The sequence below is a fragment of the Delphinapterus leucas genome, chromosome 20 (genome assembly GCF_059928025.1).
Source record: "Delphinapterus leucas isolate spDelLeu-1000000601 "Yukka" chromosome 20, BTC_Dleu_Yukka2, whole genome shotgun sequence".
NCBI classification, from domain to species: domain Eukaryota; kingdom Metazoa; phylum Chordata; class Mammalia; order Artiodactyla; family Monodontidae; genus Delphinapterus; species Delphinapterus leucas.
In genome coordinates, this window is record NC_143148.1 from 11425123 (window position 1) to 11444750 (window position 19628).

General features: G+C 46.7%; 1 protein-coding gene across 1 annotated transcript; it reads left to right on the plus strand.

Annotated features, from left to right (window-relative positions):
• The first annotated feature begins 1713 nt into the window (after window positions 1–1713).
• On the plus strand, window positions 1714–5738 carry LYPD3 (LY6/PLAUR domain containing 3). The gene is made up of 5 exons (XM_022585516.3): window positions 1714–1846; window positions 2403–2534; window positions 3303–3473; window positions 3719–3880; window positions 4722–5738. Exons 1-5 carry the CDS (start codon window positions 1759–1761, stop codon window positions 5225–5227), a joined length of 1059 nt encoding a protein of 352 aa, XP_022441224.1. The 5' UTR covers window positions 1714–1758; the 3' UTR covers window positions 5228–5738.
• The last annotated feature ends 13890 nt before the right edge of the window (window positions 5739–19628 follow it).

Genomic DNA, 19628 nt, shown 5'->3' on the forward strand with positions numbered 1-19628 from the left:
TGTGGTTTGCACAGTGTTCTTGTCTGTTCCTGTGTTCAGACATAGAAGGCAGTGGTCCTGATTGTGTCTCACTCCATCGCGGTCACAGTGTGGCCCCATATGTGTTGGTGCAGGGGTGGAGCAGAGCACCCAGACATCGCTGTGAGCCGCCAGCCAACTCCCAGCCATCAGAGGCTCTTGTTCTCTTACCTGGGAGGCTGCCCTGCTCCCTCCCCGGTCTCCTGGCCTTCTCTTGCCCCTTCTACTCTTTTCCTTTTTTACTGAGGCCACAATGGCACTCCTCCCCCACCCTTTTCTTTTGGTAAGAATAGTGTACATTCAGTGAAGTGCATACATGGAAAATGTACAGCGTACAGCTTGTCGATTCTTAACATGTTTGTAGTTACATGTGTAGCTACCACCCAGATGAAGATAGTAGGGGTTCCTTACTATTACTACTTTGGGGCAATGCCCTCCCCAAAGTAACCCCTATTTTGATTTCTATCACCACTGATTAGCTTTGCCTGTTCTAGAACTTCATAGAAATGGAGTCACATGGTATCTTCTACTTGTTTAAGGCTTTTTGAGCTCAACATAAAGTTGAGGGTTTTTTTAAGATTTTTGTTTGATGTGGACCATTTTTAAAGTCTTTATTGAATTTGTGACAGTATTGCTTCTGTCTTATGTTTCAGTTTTTTTTGTTTGTTTGTTTTTTAGCCGCGAGGCATGTGGGATTGAACCTGAACCCCCTGCATTGGAAGGCAAAGTCCTAACCACTGGACTGTCAGGGAACTGCCAACATAAAGTTTTTGAGACTCACGTTGGCACCCAGGCCAGTAGTTGGCCCGTTTTCATTGCTGCATAATTCCCTGGGATTAGTGAATTCATTTCTTGATAAGTTTTTGCATCGTTTGCCAGATTGATAGTTTAAAAAGCAAATCTGATTGTGTCTCGGAGCTGATTTAGACCCCGTGAAACATTCTCCATCTTTCTCAGAATTAATTCAAACCTCTCCTCAGGGCCTGGAATGGCCTCTTTTGCCTCAGTTTCCCCCTCACTCCTGAGCTCCAGGTACAGGAGCTCCAGGTACACTGCTCTCCTCTCTGTGTTCGAAGGGTCCATGCTGCTTCCAGCCGAGGTCTTTGCACGTGCTGACCCCTCTGCTTTGCAATGTGCTCTGCCCCCATCCCGACCTGCTTCACTGGCTAAACCTCCAAGTCTTTAAGATCCTAAGGCACCTGGATGCTTTACATCCTCAGGGACGCTTCATTGACCAGCCCCCACTTTTAGACGCCACACCTCCTTGTAGCTCCCTACACTTCTTCCTTCGTTGTCCTCGCTGTAAATAACAATTTGTATGATTATTTGATTAATATCTGTCTCCCCCATCAGACTGTGAGCTCTGTGAAGACCAGCACTGGTTCTGTTTAGTCTCCAGCATCACCCGGCCCAAAGCCTGCACTCATTCAACATTTACTGAGTGTTGAATGTTGAGTAGACCCTCTGTGTGAGCCTTATATCCTCTCCCCACCGCCACAAACACACAGACTTTCTCCTGGGAACTGCCAGGGAACCTTGACTCCCGCCCTTTCACTCCTTGGCAGCGGTGGGTGACGCATCCAGGGGCGGGTGTCGCGCCCCACAGCTGAGGCTGATTTGGCCTGGTTGCGCAAGGCCAGGGTTGCCTGGGGCGAAGTTACTCATCCTGGACTCACGTAAGAGGACCCGGGTTGGGAGGCGGCACAACTAGGGTGGAAGCCGAGAGAGCAGGACGGAACCATGGACCCCGCCAGGAAAGCAGGCTCCCGGGTAGCGATCTGGACAACGGGCTGGCTGCTGCTGCTGCCTCCGCTGCTGCTTCTAGAAGGTGAGTCTGCTGCCGGAAGGGGGCGGAGGGGATAGAGTGGGAGCTCTAGTGAGGGTTCCTCCACCCCATACAGAGCGGGCTTGTGGGAAGGATCTCCCATCCTGGGCAGAGGGGTCGGGGGAGGGGGTGGGATGCGGGAAGGTTCCCTACCCTGGGCAGAGGGGACTGTGGGAAAATTTCTTCCATCCTAAGCAGACGGGGGGCTGTGGGAAGGGATCCCTCACCGAGCTGACTTGACTGTGGGTAAAATTCTCCCATCCTGAGTGGAGAACTGTAGGAAGAAGTCCCCCCACCCCCGTCTGTGGCAGGGATCCCCCACCTTGGGCATAAAGGGCTGTGGGAAAGATGCTCCCACTGCAGGCATAGGACGTTTGACGGAAAGGGACACAATGTATCTCCTGGCCTCAGACTTGCGGCTAGGTTTTCCTTACCCCGCCCTGGAAAAGGGTGTGCAATAGGATTGCACAGGGACAGAGGGAGTGGGAACGACTATTCTCCTTTGGGGGAGGAGGCTTCAGTAGGGACAGCTCAGTTCTACCTGCCTCTGTACCCCCAGGAGCGCAGGCCCTGGAGTGTTACAGCTGCGTGCAGAAAGCCGATGACGGATGCTCTCCGCAGAAGACTAAGACGGTGAAGTGCGCGCCAGGCATGGACGTCTGCACAGAGGTCGTAGGGGCGGTGGAGTCTAGTGAGTGGGGCCTCCGGGTCCTTGCGTACTCCTTTACGCTCCTCCATCTGGGCCCCTCCTCCTTATGGTCCCGCCCCTCCCTCTGAATTTTGCCACACCCCCTTGAACGCAGCCCCATCCTTCCCTTTCAGCCTGGCGTGGGCCCTTCAACACAACCACGCCATTAGGGCTTAGAGGGATGAGGACGGAGAGTTGCGCATGGGTGGCGTGAACTGGGAGAACCCAGATCTGGGACCTCGTCTCCTTAAAGGGCACACCCTATCCATTTCCCCTGGACCACTGAGATCTCCCTACCCACTTCTGTCCCTGCCAGAATCCTCTCCACCCCAGCCTCCCCCATCCAATGGGGCCCTTGGTGATGGAGATCCCTCTAGAGGTCTTCTCCTAAAATCCCTAGGCTGAGGCTCCGCCCCTCTGACCCGCCCCTGTCTGCGGCCACAGCTCCTAGGAGGCCCCATCCGTCTCTGATCCTGTGCCTTTTTTGTCGGTCTCAGCTCCTTCTGATGCTGCTTTCTGCGGTTCCGACTCCCTATGGTCGTGCCCCGTCTTAGCTCCACTCTTGGCCCTCCCGCGTCGATTGTGTCCAGTGTCTATCAGCCTGTCTGTCCCCTCAGACTCCTCTCTTTCAGGTTCCGCCCCTCGGTCTGTTGTTCTTTCCCCTCGGATCGGCTCTTTCTGAGGCCCTTGCCCTCCCACCCTGGCCTATCCTCTGGTGCCGGTCTATTCCAGGCCCCGCCCCTCTGACCCCGCCCCCTCCCCTCTCCGCAGTCCACGGGCAATTCTCGGTGGCAGTGCGGGGCTGCGGTTCGGGACTCCCCGGCAAGAATGATCGCGGACTGGACCTTTACGGGATTCTGGCTTTCGTCCAGCTACATCAATGCTCCCAGGACCGCTGCAACGCGAAGCTCAACCTCACCTCGCGAGCACTCATCCCCGCAGGTCGGTGGGGGCAGGGCCGCACGCCCAGGGACGGAGCCTTGTCTGGGCTGAGCGGCTAGGGGCGGTCACAAGGGGAAGGCGGGAGAACTCCGTAGGGGCTGGGGGCGGGGCCACGCCCTGGGGCGGGATTATAGGCTGAGCTGAGTGTCCGTCGAGGGGCGGAGACGTGGGCTGGAGGGACGCGGAGCAGGGCTGTGCTTCCTGAACTCTCCCGACCCCTTCCTTCCTCCCCGCCCCCCTCTCAGGCAATGAGAGTGACTACGAGCCTAATGGGGCCGAGTGCTACAGCTGCGTGGGGCTGAGCCGCAAGGAGTGCCAGGGTACGGCGCCGCCCGTCGTGAGGTGCTACAACGCCAGCGACCACCTCTACAAGGGCTGTTTCGACGGCAACGTCACCTTGACGGCAGGTGAGTGAGCTCGAAGCACCGGGCCTTCACAGGTTGTGGTAGCCTTTCTGAGGCCTCATGGGTGGTAGGTAGCCCTTTACCCAAAGGGTTCCCCCACCTCAGCGCATTCGTGGCTTGTCCTAGAGCATCATGAGAAATGCAGTCCTATTCCCAGTATAGCACGGGAATAGGAATGCTTTTGTCCTAGAGTTTTTGGGGAAATACAGTTTTCATAGAGGCCTGCCAGGTGCAGAATGGGAGGATGTGCAATGGGAAATGTATTTAAGCCTCCAAAGCTTCTGCCCAGGCATCGTGGGTAGTGTAGTTCTGACTCCTTAAAACTCAAGGGTTAGTGTCCCCACTTGTCCCAAAGTATTAGGAGAGATGTAGTTCAGCCTCCTGGCCTCTGCTTCAGGGAACCATGGGAGGTGTTCTTCAAATTCCATCCTCTGCCAGGTGTATTATGGCAAATGTAATTCTGACTTTAAGACTGAATTTTGGTGGGGGTGGTGTGAGGGGTGGGGGGAGAGAGAGGGAGGCAATGGTCTTCCGCTCTTTCCTCGTGTGAGAGGTGTTGTATCCCAGTTCAAACCTTTCTTCCAAGGCATTGTGGGACTTGTAGTTCATTCTACACATTTTTCCTCTCTAAGTACTATGGGAAATGTGGTCCACCGTGTGCCAAAGACAGTGGGACAGTGTTTCTCAAAGTGGGGCCCTAATTGAGACTTTGGGTTTAATGGTTGCAGAGTCCTTCTGTCCCCTGTTTTGGGTCTTCTTGCTCTTGTCTTGCCCCTAAGTTTCATTCTGGCTGTGCCTACCCCCTCCCTCCAACCACGGACCTACCTGTGTCTCCCTCCTGCAGCTAATGTGACTGTATCCTTGCCTGTCCGGGGCTGCGTCCAGGATGAGTCCTGCACCCGGGATTCGGCGACAGGCCCAGGGTTCACGCTCAGCGGCTCCTGCTGCCAGGGGTCCCGCTGTAACTCGGACCTCCGCAACAAGACCTATTTCTCCTCTCGATTCCCGCCCCTTGTCCTGCTGCCCCCTCCTCCGTCCACCACTCTGGCTGCAACCAACTCTGTCAGTACTTCTGCCCCAGCCCTGGCCTCCACTTCCACCACCAAACCCACCCCAGCCCCGTCCTCCACTTCCACCACCAAACCCACCCCAGCCCCAGCCAGCCAGACTTCTCCAAAAGAGGTCGAACCTGAGACCTCCCAGGTGGAGGAATCTACCTACGGCCACCAAGACCGTAGAAATATTGGGCAGTACCCCATAAAAGATGGGGCCTCTAATAAAGGCTCTGCAGCTCCTTCAGTGGGGTGGGTGGCTCTTCTGTTGGCTGTGGCTGCTGTCACCTTACTATGAACTTCTCTACCTCTTGCCCTACTTCCTTGGCCATGGGTACCCTCCCTTCCCATTACTCCCTCTTCCACCACTGGACTGGGCTGGCCCAGCCCCTGTTCTCCCTAGCTTTTGCTGCACTGGTTTGCGGCTTTGGGACAGAAAGTTACCATTGTATATATCCTGCCAGGGTGTTCCGGCTTTTTGAGGACAGCAACTGTATCCCCCTCATCTTTGTCTCTCCCTGGTCTTCTCCTGGTGCCTAGGTCAGAGGGAAGTCAGAGCTGTCCCAGGGAAGGTGGGAGAGACAGTGATAAGCTTCGTATTTGCTTTCTCACAGTCAACCTGGAATAGGAGAGATGGGGTCTGAGGGCTCTGCCTCCTGCCCCTGAATCTTTGTGGGAATCATTTTTTGGCATCTTCTTTGCCTTCTTTTATAGACTGTGAGCTCCTCAAGGGCAGGGACCGTGCCTTACGCCTCAGTGTGGTCAATGTCTGGCACATAAGGCTTCAATAAAAGTTTAATTACTTTGTATAGTGTTTTAAAGGAGTTATTTCTACCTCATTGCTGACCTACCTCAGTATAACCTACCTGAGATATTTCTACCTCCTGAAGCTGAGCTAGGGTGGGAATGCCAAGACTGAAATGGAGAAACTGAGATCCGGAGTCACAGCCCCGGGGGACGTTGGTTTTGAACACTTTTCACCTCCTGAGGTTTAGCCGTGCTTATGGGTGATCCCACTGGTGAGGGGGAGACCGGGTGAGACCATTGAGCAGTGTGGAGGGGGAATGGTACTCTTAGCAATGTTTGGGAGCAGAGGGGAGCTTTGTTTCACAAGTTTGTACACGGTCCTCAGGCCCCACCAACTTTGCCGTCGGTTTTTTTTTCTTTTAAATAAATGTATTTATTTATTTTTGGCTGTGTTGGGTCTTCGTTGCTGCGCGCGGGCTTTCTCTTGTGGCGGACGGGGGCTACTCTTCGCTGCGGTGCACGGGCTTCTCACTGCGGTGGCTTCTCTTGTTGCGGAGCATGGGCTCTAGGCGCGCGGGCTTGAGTAGTCGTGGCACGTGGGCTCAGTAGTTGTGGCTCACAGGCTCTAGAGCGCAGGCTCAGTCGTTGTGGCGCACGGGCTTAGTTGCTCCGCGGCATGTGGCATCTTCCCAGACCAGGGCTGGAACCCATGTCCCCTGCATTGGCAGACGGATTCTTAACCACTGAGCCACAAGGGAAGCCCCTCATCAATCTGGTTTCTTAAGAATCATTGTACAACACGGGGAATATAGCCAATATTTTTTTAGTAACTGTAAATGGAAAGTAACCTTTAAAAATTGTATATAAAAAAATAGCCTAGCTTAATGATTAAAAAAAAAAAAAAGAATCATTCAGTGGCTTGGCCCCGGCATCCCACCTGTCCAGAGGGCTTGTGGGTGCCGCTGTCCACTTTTGCTTCCTCTTGGGGACTTGGGGCCTGAGTCCCACCACCATCTCCTCCAATCAGATGAAAGCTTGGGCGCCCAGGGAGGAAAAGCCTGGCTTAGGAAGACCCTGGCAGGCTTCGGGACTGCTTGATGGAGGGGAACCAGGTGTGCAGAATGGTGAGATAATAGTAATACTGGGAATTGGCTGGTGGTCCAGTGGTTAGGACTCCCCGCTTTCACTGCTGTGACCTGGGTTCGATCCCTGGTCCAGGAAATACAATCCTGGAAGCCACGTGGCACGGCCAAAAAAAAAAAAAAAGTAATACTGCTGATATTACCATTCATAGTAGGGAGTAGTATGAGTTAATAATAAAATAACAGTAAATAGTGATTATAGTAACTATTAAATTAAATAGGGAATAAGAGCCTGAGCAACAAACAATATCAGTATCAGCAATAGTAACTAGAGTTATGGGAATGTTAATCATTTAAAAGAGTCTTACCAGATGACCGGCTTGGGCTAAGGTTGTTTGCACCCATCATTTCACTTAATTTTCCATTTAAATTCTCAGATGGGATGATTGGGAGAACGCAGGCTCAGAATGGTAAAGTAATTTAACCCACAGCAAGTATAAATTTATTATGTGCCAGATACTGGTTTAAATGCTGTACTTGAATTAACATATTTAATCTACACAACCGTCCTATGAGTTAAGTATTAATCATCACCTTTTTATAAAGATGACAAAACCAGGCCCAGAGAGGTTGAGTAACTTGCCTCGGGTCACCCAGCTAATAAGCAACGGAGTCCAAATTGGAACCCAGGCAGACCGGCCTTATAGAGCAGGAACAAGAGGGCTGTCACTTTCCCCTCAGCTTAACTAAACTTTAGATAGACTTGTTCCTGCCTCTAAAGCACTGTCCTCCCTCTCACCCTGGTCCCTTACAGAATCCAGATGACCTAACCACAGATGCCCTGGACCTCCTGTTTCTTAGAGCATCTACTTTAGAAAACTTGTCATTGTAAATTCTTTCTCTGCTCTTTTGAGATGTATATAAATCTGTTTAAAAGCCTCTTGCCAGTTTTACAACCCAGGAAATGTATTTCACAAGGACCTGGGAGCTATCTCTTTGAAATATAAACATCAAAGGAGATAGCACCTCTATCTCCCGGTTTCCCTGGAAGCCTGACTTCAATGGGGACCTTTCTCCAAGTTGTGAAACTACCCCTTGTCCAGAAGATGCAGGAAAGTTTCCTTTTCCTTCAGGTGAAGCCAATTCGCAAACATGACCTACTACCCCCTCAACCCCCACCCCAGTTCTTTATTTATTTATTATTTATTTATTTATTTATTTATTTTTGGCTGCGTTGGGTCTTTGTTGCTGTGCATGGGCTTTCTCGTTGTGGTGAGCGGGGTCTACTCTTCATTGCGGTGTGCGGGCTTCTCATTATGGTGGCTTCTCTTGCTGCGGAGCACGGGCTCTAGGTGCACGGGCGTCAGTAGCTGTGGCACGCAGGCTCAGCAGCTGTGGCTCACAGGCTCCAGAGCGCAGGCTCAGCAGCCGTGGCGCATGGGCTTAGCTGCTCCGCGTTATATGGGATCCTCCCAGACCAGGGCTCAAACCTGTGTCCCCTGTATTGGCAGGCGAACTCTTAACCATTGCGCCACCAGGGAAGCCCCCCACCCCAGTTCTTAAAAACCCAATTGCCTTGTGTTTCAGCTGCGTTGAGTTCAGACTGAGTTCTGGCCTCTGTCTCTTTTTGGAATACTTTGAATGAAGACTTCTTGCCTATCCAACTTGTCCCGTGCAGTTTTTGCTTTGACAAGCAGGACCTGCTAACCAGCGTGTTAACACTCTTTAGAGGTAACTCCGAGTCTGTTTTTTGCCATCTTGGTGGCGTAAGTCAGAGGACTCTGGGGTTTCTGAGGGTGTGGAGGCTGGAAATCCTCCTTTTATCACCTGTCACTCCATGCGGGTGTTTTCTCATCTTTGGAGGAAGTGCCAAAGTGGGGAAGCAGGTGAGGAAGGATGATATTTTTTGGAAAGGAAAATCAGCTCTTATACAGATACAAGATGAACGCGTGTCAAAGATTTCATTTCACTCATTTATGAATGAGGGGACCCATACAATGTTACAGCCAGTTCAAAGGAGAATTCCAAGAACACGCACAGGTAGGAGATCGGGAATGCTGAAATAAATTTATGAGTGGATGTTGAACCGGTCAGTAACCACAGGGAAATAATCAGCTGTATTCCACCAGGCAGGAACCTTTTGCATTGCTCTCAGTTTACCATCGGTTTAGTATTACTATCATAGTTTAAGACAGTGAAAGGTAGAGCTAACCCAGAAGGGTGTGCTAGACAGGACACCCAGTAATCCCTTCCGCCCATTAGAAAGGCTTTTACCTCTGAAAGCCCCCGGTGTGTTGTGAAGGCCCCGACACAGTCTGTCCTGACACGGCGCCCTGTGAGTTGGGGTAGGGCATTTTGCGAGCACAGATGAGGGACAGAGGAAAGATGCCTTCCAGGTGTGGGTCCCATATTCCTGGTGGTACCCCTCTCACCTCCACATCCATGTAGCCGCCTAATGTAGTCCATTTCAGAGACTATGTTAGTTTCCTCGGGCTGCGGTAGCAAAGTATCACAAACTGGGTGGCTTAAGACGTCAGAAATTTATTGACTTATCGTTTGAGAGGCCGGAAGTCCAAAATCAAGGTGTTGGTAGGGCCATACTCCCTTCAAGGCCTCTAGGGATGAACCCTGTCTTGCCGCTTCCAGCTTCTGGTAGCCCCAGGCGTTCCTTGGCTTCTTCTTCAATCTCCAGTCTCCGCCTCCTTCTTCACATGGGAGCTCTCCCTGTCTGTGTCCAAATTTCCCTCTTTTTCTGAGGTCATATTAGATGTTAGTCATCTCAACTTGATAAAATCTGCAAAGACCTTATTGCCAAATAAGGTCACATTCATAGGTCCTGGGGGGTTGGGACTTCAACATACCTCTTTTGAGGGGGCCACAGTTTCCCTCATAACAAAGACACGGTGTAGAATAGAGATTGAGAGGCCAGACTTGTGTCAGACATGTTTAAATCTCAGCTGTGTGACTACTGTATACCTTGTTTTATTCTGAGTGAAACTGAGCTGGGAAATTCTTTCGAAGTCCCGGTTTCCTTATCTCTTAAATGGGGATAATAGTTCCTGCCTTTAGGACTCTTGGGAGACTTGAACTTGTTAATGTAAGTCAAGTACAGTGCCTGGCATATAGTAAGTGCTCAGAATATAGGGAACCAGCAAGATAATACAGTTAATTCAAAAGCTTGTAGATGAGATGAAGTATATTTAGTCATCGAAAGCAAGAATGCTGAAATAAGATTGAAAACTGAGATTCAAAATGAATTCTGGTCTTACAGGGTGATAAAACCTTAATTTCTGGGGCTTTATTGTTTACTGGGCAGAAACCATTCCATCAGAAAGCATTTGCCTCTTTACCAGACAAACAGCATTTGCAACTTACCAGTCTTCTTATCATTTGTAAAGTTAATATCTAAACTTTATAGAGTTTGGGCCCTAATCAATAATAAATAGTAAGACATATTCCTGTTACCCCCAGAGAATCAGATAATCCCTGAGTGGGTCTGTTATATGTGGTTCCCCTTTTATTTTATTTCTAAGTTTTAGATCATCATGGCCTAACAGAAGTATATTGTAAAACATTTAAATTACATATGCAATTAAAATTTTTCTAGTGTTCACATCAAACAGGTAAAAAGAGAAGAAGCAATGAATTTTAATAATATATTTTAATGCAAGTATTATTTAAATTTATAGTCAGTATGAAAGCGTTATTCATGAGATATTTTGGGGGGAGTTGTACTAAGTCTTTGGAGTCCCGTGTGTATTTTATGCTTATATTACATTTCAGTTCACACTAGTCACGTCTCAAGTGCTCAATATCTAAAGCTTTAGAACTTTGTATAAATGGAAATATACTGTATACTGTACTCTTTTGTGTAAGGCTTCTTTCACCCAACGGAATGCGGTGGGTTTTTTTGATAAACTTACTTATTTATTTATTATTTAATTTTGGCGGCGTTGGGTCTTTGTTGGTGCGCGCGGGCTTTCTCTAGTTGCTGTGTGGGGGGGCTACTCTTTGTTGCGGTGCACGGGGTTCTCATTGCGGTGGCTTCTCTTGTTGTGGAGCACGGACTCTAGGCGCGGGCTTCAGTAGTTGTGGCTCATGGGCTTCAGTAGTTGTGGCTCGCGGGCTCTAGAGCGCAGGCTCAGTAGTTGTGGCGCACAAGCTTAGTTGCTCCGTGGCATGTGGGATCTTCCTGGACCAGGGCTCAAACCCGTGTCCCCTGCATTGGCAGGCGGGTTCTTTACCACTGCACCACCAGGGAAGTCCTGGAATGTGGTATTATCCCAGTTTGTTTATTCATTCTTCTATTGATGGACACCTGTTTCCAGTTTGGGGCTATCATGAATAAAGCTGGTATGACTCTTCTTGTATACTTGTTTTTATGAACATAGGCTTTCATTGCATAAACACTAGGAGTGGAATTACTGTGTCAAACAATGGGGGAATACTTAGTTTAATAAGAAACTAGCAGACCCTTTTCAAAATTGGTTATCCTATTTCACCGTCCTACACTATTTTACTAAAATTAGAACTCCTGTTACTCTGTGTTGTCATCAACATATTGTGTTGTCAGTAGGTCTTTTTTTTTTTAAAGTTGTACTTATTTATTAGAATTTTTTAAATTAATTAACTTATTTTTGGCTGCATTGGGTCTTCGTTGCTGCGCGCGGGTTTTCTCTAGTTGTGGCGAGTGGGGGCTACTCTTCCTTGTGATGCACGGGCTTCTCATTGCAGTGGCTTCTCTTGTTGTGGAGCACGGGCTCTAGGCACGTGGGCTTCAGTAGTTGTGGCAGGTGGTCTCAGTAGTTGTGGCTTGCGGGCTCCAGAGTGCAGGCTCAGCAGTGTGGCACACGGGCTTAGTTGCTCCTCGGCATGTGGGATCTTCCCGGACCAGGGCTCGAACCCTTGTCCCCTGCATTGGCAGGCAAATTCTTAACCACTGCGCCAGCAGGGAAGTCCCAATAGGTCTTTTAAATTTTATCCATTCTGGTAGGTGTGTTGTGGTACCTAATTGTGGTTTTAATATGCATTTCCCTGAAGTCTAATCTTTTTTGTTTTGTCTTTTTTTTTTTTGGCCGTGCTCCACGGCCTGCGGGACCTTAGTTCCCTGACCAGGGATGGAACTCACGCCCCCTGCAGTGGAAGCACAGAGTTTTAACCACTGGACCACCTAATCATTCAGAGTAATTTTTCACTAGTGTGGTATCCAGTGGGATAATGGGAGGAGCTTTGTGGAGCACTGAGAAGGGATGAAATAGGAAAGCAGGCAAGTATATGGACCCAAAAAGTCTAGGCTGATTTCTAGGCAGAATTAAGGGCTCACTGGAGGTTCTATACCACAAATTTAAAGTCAGACTTTTCATCAGGGTTGTGTGATTTTCCTCCAGTGTCAGAGGGAAATCAAAATGGAGTTGGTATTGCTAAGAGAGCTCTCTGGAGCCAGGAGGACGTTAAGGAAGTGTGACTTGTGCACATCTCAGCCTGGGTGAAATCTGATCTTTTGATCAGATCACCTGCCAGAAACTCAAGATACTTATCAGACCCTCTACCCTAAAATGACTCGTGACAGTCTTCTATCTACTTATTGGACTCCTACCCTTAAACACCTTGTGATTCCTTAAGGACAAATATTTTCTGACTCTCATTAGAGTCCGTCACAATTCTCACCAGGCAACTTTTTTTAAAAAATTAATTAATTAATTAATTTCCATTTGGCTGCACACGGGCTTTCTCTAGTTGCGGCGGGCGGGGGATGCTCTTCTTGCGGTGCGTGGGCTTCTACTTGCGGTGGCTTCTCTTGTTGCAGAACAGGGGCTCTAGGTGTGCGGGCTCAGTAGTTGTGGATCACGGGCTCAGTAGTTGTGGCTCACGGGCTCCAGAGCTCAGTCTCAGTAGTGGCGCAGGGGCTTAGTTGCTCCGCAGCATGTGGGATCTTCCCAGACCAGGGCTCGAACCCGTGTCCCTTGCATTGGCGGGTGGATTCTTAACCACTGCACCACCAGGGAAGTCCCTCACCAGGCAACTTTCAACAGCCTCGTGGCTTTTTGTCTTTATGAGCCCCTGACTTTTTCTCTTCCTTGGAACGCTCTTTTGGGGTTACCTGAATCTGTGTCTCCCAAATTGCCATTCTTAAGACCCCCAATAAACTCTTTTCTTATTTTCAGCCTCCTGCATTCTTTTTTCTTTGGTTGACAACAGCTCTGGTCACTTACATCACTCTGGTACAAGCATTGAGTGGGTAGAAAGTTGGATACTGGCAGATTGCCTTTCTAATAGGACAAAGCCAGGGACTTGAGAGTATGTTGCAAAAAGTGTGATTACAGCGATGAAGAGTGGAATTTAAGGTTGGAAGTTGGAAGGACCTGAGTGATATGACAGAAAATTCATTCATTTATTCATTTGTTCAACACATTTTCATTTAATACTTAACTGTGGGTCAGGCATCATGCTGAGTGATGGGGATATGGCTTTGAACAAGAAGTCATGGTTTATCTGAAAAAGAATATATATATGTGTGTATCTGAATCACTTTGCAGCACACCTGAAACTATCACAACACTGTAGATCAACTATGCTTCAATTTAAGAAAAAGAATGCCAGAATAAATCCAAACGTGTGTGTATATATATTATATATATAAATAAATAAAAAATATATTATACATAAAAAATATATATATATAAGGGTATTCCCTGGTGGTCCAGTGGTTAGGGCTCTGTGCTGTCACTGCCGAGTGCCCGGGTTCGATTACTGATCGGGGAACTAGGATCCCACAAGCCACACGGTGCAGCCAAAAAAAAAAAAAAAAGTCATGGAGGCAATATGGTTGAGCGGTTAAGAGCTTGGATTCTGGAACACACTGCTTGCATTCAAATCTTGGTCCTGCCAGCTATCATCAGGATAACTTGGGCAAGTTATTCAACTTCTCTGTGCCTCAGTTTCCCCATCTTTAAAGCAGAAGTGAGTTAGAAATAAGGACATACTCAAAGAATGATGCGGGTGTGTCAGAGAGACACAGGAAGACATCTTAAAGAGGCTTCCTATGACCAAATCTGGAACAAGTTGAAGCTCAGATTAAATAATAATAGTAAAGGATTATAACCCATTGAATAAAACAAGAATCCGTGACTACAAACTGATAGAAAATCAATGAAAATAAATAAAAAGGAGAGAGCACATTCTTAGAGTAAAAACTTAATGAATGATGTGGAAGGAATGATGGAATCAAAACATCACCATTTGGCAACCTTTATAATGATAATTAATTCAGGCAAGATTCAGTCATAGATGCTGTGATATTGTGATTTATAATAAGAAACATATTTGGTCTTCATCCTGGTTTCTGGCACAGAGCTCCTAAAGCCCTTGGAAATTTCCTAAGTGACGAGAGTGATAAAGGTGTCTTGATACTCATAACAAACCCCTTTCAACCACACCTGAGTTTATGCTTATGAGGTGACTTTTGGAAAACACCTAAGGATGGGGGATGGTTGCCTGGGGGATCAGCCATATAATTAGAGGGCTGGAATTTTCAGCCACTCCCCAAGCCCCACCTCCCAGGAGAGGAGAGGGGCTGGAGGTTGAAATCAATCACCAGCGGCCAGTGATTTAATCAATGGTGTCTATGTAATGAAGCCTCCACCAAAATCCCCAAAAAGATGGGGTTCAGAGAGCTGCCGGGTTGGTGAACACATGGAGGTATTGGGAGGGTGGCACATCTGGAAGCTCCCCACCCCCTCCCGGTACCTTGCCCTGTGCATCTCCTCCATCTAGCTGTTTCTGAGTTACATCTTTTTGTAATAAACCAGTAATCCATTAAGTAAAATGTCTCTCTGAGTTCTTTGAATTGCTCAAGCAAATTAATCAACAGAGCGGGTTGTGGGAACCTCTGAGCTATAGCCGGTCAGTCAGAAGCACAGGTGACAAACTGGACTTGTGATTGGCATCTGCGTGTGGGGGGCAGGGGTAGGACTGAGTCTATAACCTGTGGGATCTGATGCTATCTCCCAGTAGATAGTGTCAGAATTAAGTTATTAATTGCTTGGTGGTGTTGGAGGGCACATACATCCATACATGTTAAAACTAGTGGGTTCAAGTTTGAGGAGTAACAGGATATTTCCCTGGTCACAAATTATCTCCCCACAAGATACTTATTAATTACACAGGGGGAAATAGTGACAAAAATAGGAAAAACCTGGCAGCCACCACTTTCACTAAGTGATCAAAGTTAACATCAGTAGTAAGGGAGCAAACAGACATCACGGGCCTCTTGATATGATGCACTGAGAAAGGACACAGCATCGCTTCCGTGGTCTTGGGCAAAATGTGCACAGTCTGAATCTAATCACGTGGAAACATCAGCTAAGCCCAGACGGAGGGACATTCTACAAAGTAACCGGCCTCTGCTCTGCAAAAATATCGCTGTCATGGGACACAAAGAATGATGGAGGCTCTGTTACAGAAGAAAGATTTAAAGAGACTTGGAAACCGAATGCACTGCATGAACAAGGAGTTTCTTTCGCTACAAGAGACGTGACTTAAGCAGTTGACAAAAATCTCAAGGTCCAGAAACTAGACACTTTATGTTTGATGTTAATTTCCTGATTTACATAAATGTACAGTGATTATGGAAGAGAATGTCTTTGTTTTTAGGAAATACACACTGATGTATAATTTAGAGGGAGAGTGGTCACCTGCCAGCCTCTTACTCTCAAACTGTTCAGGAGAGAAAAAATATTTCTATAGAGATAGAAAGAAATGTGGTAAAATGTTAACTTTGGGGAACCTGGTTGAAGGGTATATAGGAATTCTTTGTGTCATTTTTGCAGCTTCTCGATAAGCCTGAAATTATGTCAAACACTTCAAAAAGAAAAACAACAGAAACTAGTAATATTATACTAGGCTAAAAGTAGATGAATAATAACATACCTGCCTCAGGGTAGTTGTGAGAATTAAAAGGAGCATATATATCTATATCTATATCTCTCTCAGGATACTACCTAATTTTTTATTTTTAATTCTGTGCTTTTGCGGTGTTTATAATCTCAAAACAAAACTAGACAAGAATGGGGGGAGAATTGCACTATCAGACAACGCATGTCAGTCTGGGAATGCCAAGTGCAGCAGAGCACTGGCCTTGGCCATTGGTCTTCTGCTCATCTTTCCAGTAATTATTGCATCCTAGCCAAAAACATTCTTTATTATATTAAGATAATGCCATTTTGGAGAGTCTCAAAGATGATATGCTAAGGGAAAGACGACAGAAGAGCGCACTCTGTATGATTCCATTTATATGAATTTCAGGAAGAAGCAAAACTAGCCTCAAAGTAGTGTGCTTGCATCTGTGGCATGGGTGTGGGTAGTGCACAGTCTTGACCGTGAAAAAATATGAGGGAGTCGTCTGGGGTGTAATAAATACTTTATATCTTGATTCATGAAGTCATTACTCAGGTGAATAGAAATATAAATAATGTGTAGGAAATTTATATAACTTTACACTTGATTCAGGTACTTTGTTGTATGTCTGTTGCTCTTCAGTAAACATTTTTTAAAATAAAAAAAATGAGCTAGGGCTTTCCCTGGTGGCGCAGTGGTTGAGAGTCTGCCTGCCGATGCGGGGGACACGGGTTCGTGCCGCGGAGCGGCTGGGCCCGTGAGCCATGGCCGCTGAGCCTGCGCGTCCGGAGCCTGTGCTCCGCAACGGGAGAGGCCACAACAGTGACAGGCCCGCGTACCGCAAAAAAAAAAAAAAAAAAAAAGAGCTAATATCTATAAAACAGGTAAGACGGTACCTGGCATCTAGGAAGTACTCACTGAACGTTATTATTTCTTGTAGGATTATGTCTCTGATAGTTTACAAAGAGTAGATATTTGCCAGATAAACGCTTACTCAGTTTTTAAAAGCAACCATTGTTTCTATGTGCCAAGCACCATGGGAAGCACTTCCCAGGCACAGCTGAATATTCAGAGCACTTTTTCTTGTCAAATAGTATTAGCATTTTGTTTTCCAACATTTATTATGAAAAACTTCACACCTACAGACAGGTTGGAAAGATCATGCAAAGCACATCTATTTGCCCACCACTTATTTTTTATTTTATTTTATATATTTATTGAAGAATAGTTGATTTACAATGTCCTGTTAGTTTCAGGTATACAGCAGAGTGATTCAGTTTTTTATATACATATATATATATTTTTTTCAGATCCTCTTACCTTATAGATTATTACAAAATATTGAGTATAGTTCCCTGTGCTATACAGTGGGTCCTCGTTGGTTATCTATTTTATATATAGTAGTGTGTATATGTTAATCCCAGCCTCCTAGTTTATCCCTCTTTCCCCCCACTTTCCCCTTTGGTAACCATAAGTTTGTTGTCTATGTCTGTGAGTCTATTTCTGTTTAGTAAATAAGTTCATTTGTATCATTTTTTCAGATTCCACATATAAGCCATATCATATGATATTTGTCTTTCTCTGACTTGCTTCACTCGGTATGATAATCTCTAGGTCCATCCATGTTGCTGCAAATGGCATTATTTCATTCGTTTTTATGGCTGAGTAATATTCCAGTGTGTGTGTGTGTGTGTGTGTGTGTGTGTGTGTGTGTGTATCACATCTTTTTTTTTAATTGTTCACTTTATTTATTTTTTAAATTCAATTTTATGTATTTATTTTTGGCTGTGTTGGGTCTTTGTTGCTGCACGCAGGCTTTCTCTAGTTGCGGTGAGCGGGGGCTACTCTTCGTTGCAGTGTGTGGGCTTCTCACTGCAGTGGCTTCTCTTGTTGCGGAGCACAGGCTCTAGGCGTGCGGGCTTCAGTAGTTGTGGCACGTGGGCTCAGTAGTTGTGGCTCACAGGCTCTAGAGCGCAGGCTCAGTAGTTGTGGCGCATGGACCTAGTTGCTCCGCGGCATGTGGGATCTTCCTGGACCAGGGTTCAAACCCATGTCCTGTGCATTGGTAGGCGGATTCTTAACCACTGCGCCACCAGGGAAGTCCCTATCGTATCTTCTTTATCCATTTGTCTGTCAATGGACATTTTTTCCCTCCACTTAGATTCAAAAAGTTTTAACTTTATTTATTTATTTATTTATTTTTAACATCTTTATTAGAGTATAATTGCTTTACAATGGTGTGTCAGTTTCTGCTTTATAACAAAGTGAATCGGTTATACATATACATATTAGTTTTAACTTTTTGTGAGGCCCACTTATGGTACTCCATTTAACAGATGCAAACACTGAGGTACAAACAAGATTAAGTTGCTTCCTCAGCGTTTCCCAGAATTAGGATTTGGACCCAAGGAGTCTGACCCTAGAGGGTGCCCCCCAAAACAACTAGTTCTCATGTTAGGTTTTGGGGGACACAGATGGGAAAGCCGTGCCCCTAATGTCTACATTTCACCATTTAGTGATGTGCTGTTTAGTAGGTGGCCACCAGCCACATGTGGCTGCATACATTTAAATTTAAATCATTAAAATTTAAAATTCAATTCCTCACTGCTCCTCGAGTGCTCAGATAACCACATGTGGCCATTGTATGAACAGTTTCAGACATAAAGTTTTCCACTATTACAGCTGTCCATGGAAATAATCAATAAACAATCTATATAATAGGAATAGAAAATAGTTTTTATTTCAGCCAAACTGAGGACTATAGCCCAGGAGACAAAGATTCAAGAAGCACTTGAAAAAAAAAAGAAGCACTTGAATTCTGTTTCGCTGGACTGCAAAATGCAGGAGGCTCATAAAAGCAAAAACCACAAAATTACGTAAGTTGTTTGTCAAGAGTCAAGACTGGAGCTGGCAAGAAGTAACGGTGCTTGTTAAGCAAGGATTGGTTGGGGTCAAAAATGGTTGCTTAGTTACAAGGGGACATCTTGAGACCATAAAGGTACAGCTGGCAGCTAGCAGACACTGTTTTGAGAACGGCTGGTGGTGTCCTTGGGTCTGATACAGTTCAGAAAATTCAAGTTCTCTGTGATGCAGGAACATGTCTGAAATCACATCCACGATGGCCAACTGGCTCCATTTTGAATGCCTGAACCACAGTTACTCCATTTTGATTTTTAAGTGCATTCTTTTCTTTCATGGTTAAAGCAGATGTACAATGGATCTCTGATAGGCCACAAAACAGGCTGTTCTAATTAGCATAATTTAAGTTAGGTTAGAAATTCCCTGGTGGTCCAGTGGTTAGGACTCTGTGCTTTCAGTCTCGAGGTCCCAGGTTTGATCCCTGGTAGGGGGACTAAGATCCCACAAGCCACACAGTGTGGCCAAAAAAAAAAAAAAAGTTTAAGTTAGGTCATGTATAAGCCAGAATGACTTCCCCATACTTCAATATGTGAAAATTTCTCCCATCACAGCGCTGGACTCTAGTGGGTAAAATGGAAAAGACCTATAATTTCAATCCACATGGCGGTGGTGATGTTGGTGAGCATTGGGGTCAGGTTAGAGGGTGTGTCAGCAACAGATTGGGAAAAAATGTAACCAGCTGGGTGTTTCCTCCCCTCACTTTTATCTTTAATCATTTTTTAAAGGCGTTTCATCTGCCCCCATATGCCTGTTATTCTTTCCTACTCTCCACCCTCCCTCTGACCTACCATCAGCATAAATTCAGTTGTTAGTCTACTGTAACCCTAATTGCTTTGATCCATATCATGATGAACTTTCCAGTGGGCTGAATCAGAATTCTTTTTTTTTTTTTTTTTTTTTGCGGTTCGCGGGCCTCTCACTGTTGTGGCCTCTTCCGTTGCGGAGCGGAGGCTCGGGACGCGCAGGCTCAGCGGCCATGGCTCACGGGCGCAGCCGCTCCGCGGCATGTGGGATCTTCCCGGACCGGGACACGAACCCGCGTCCCCTGCATCGGCA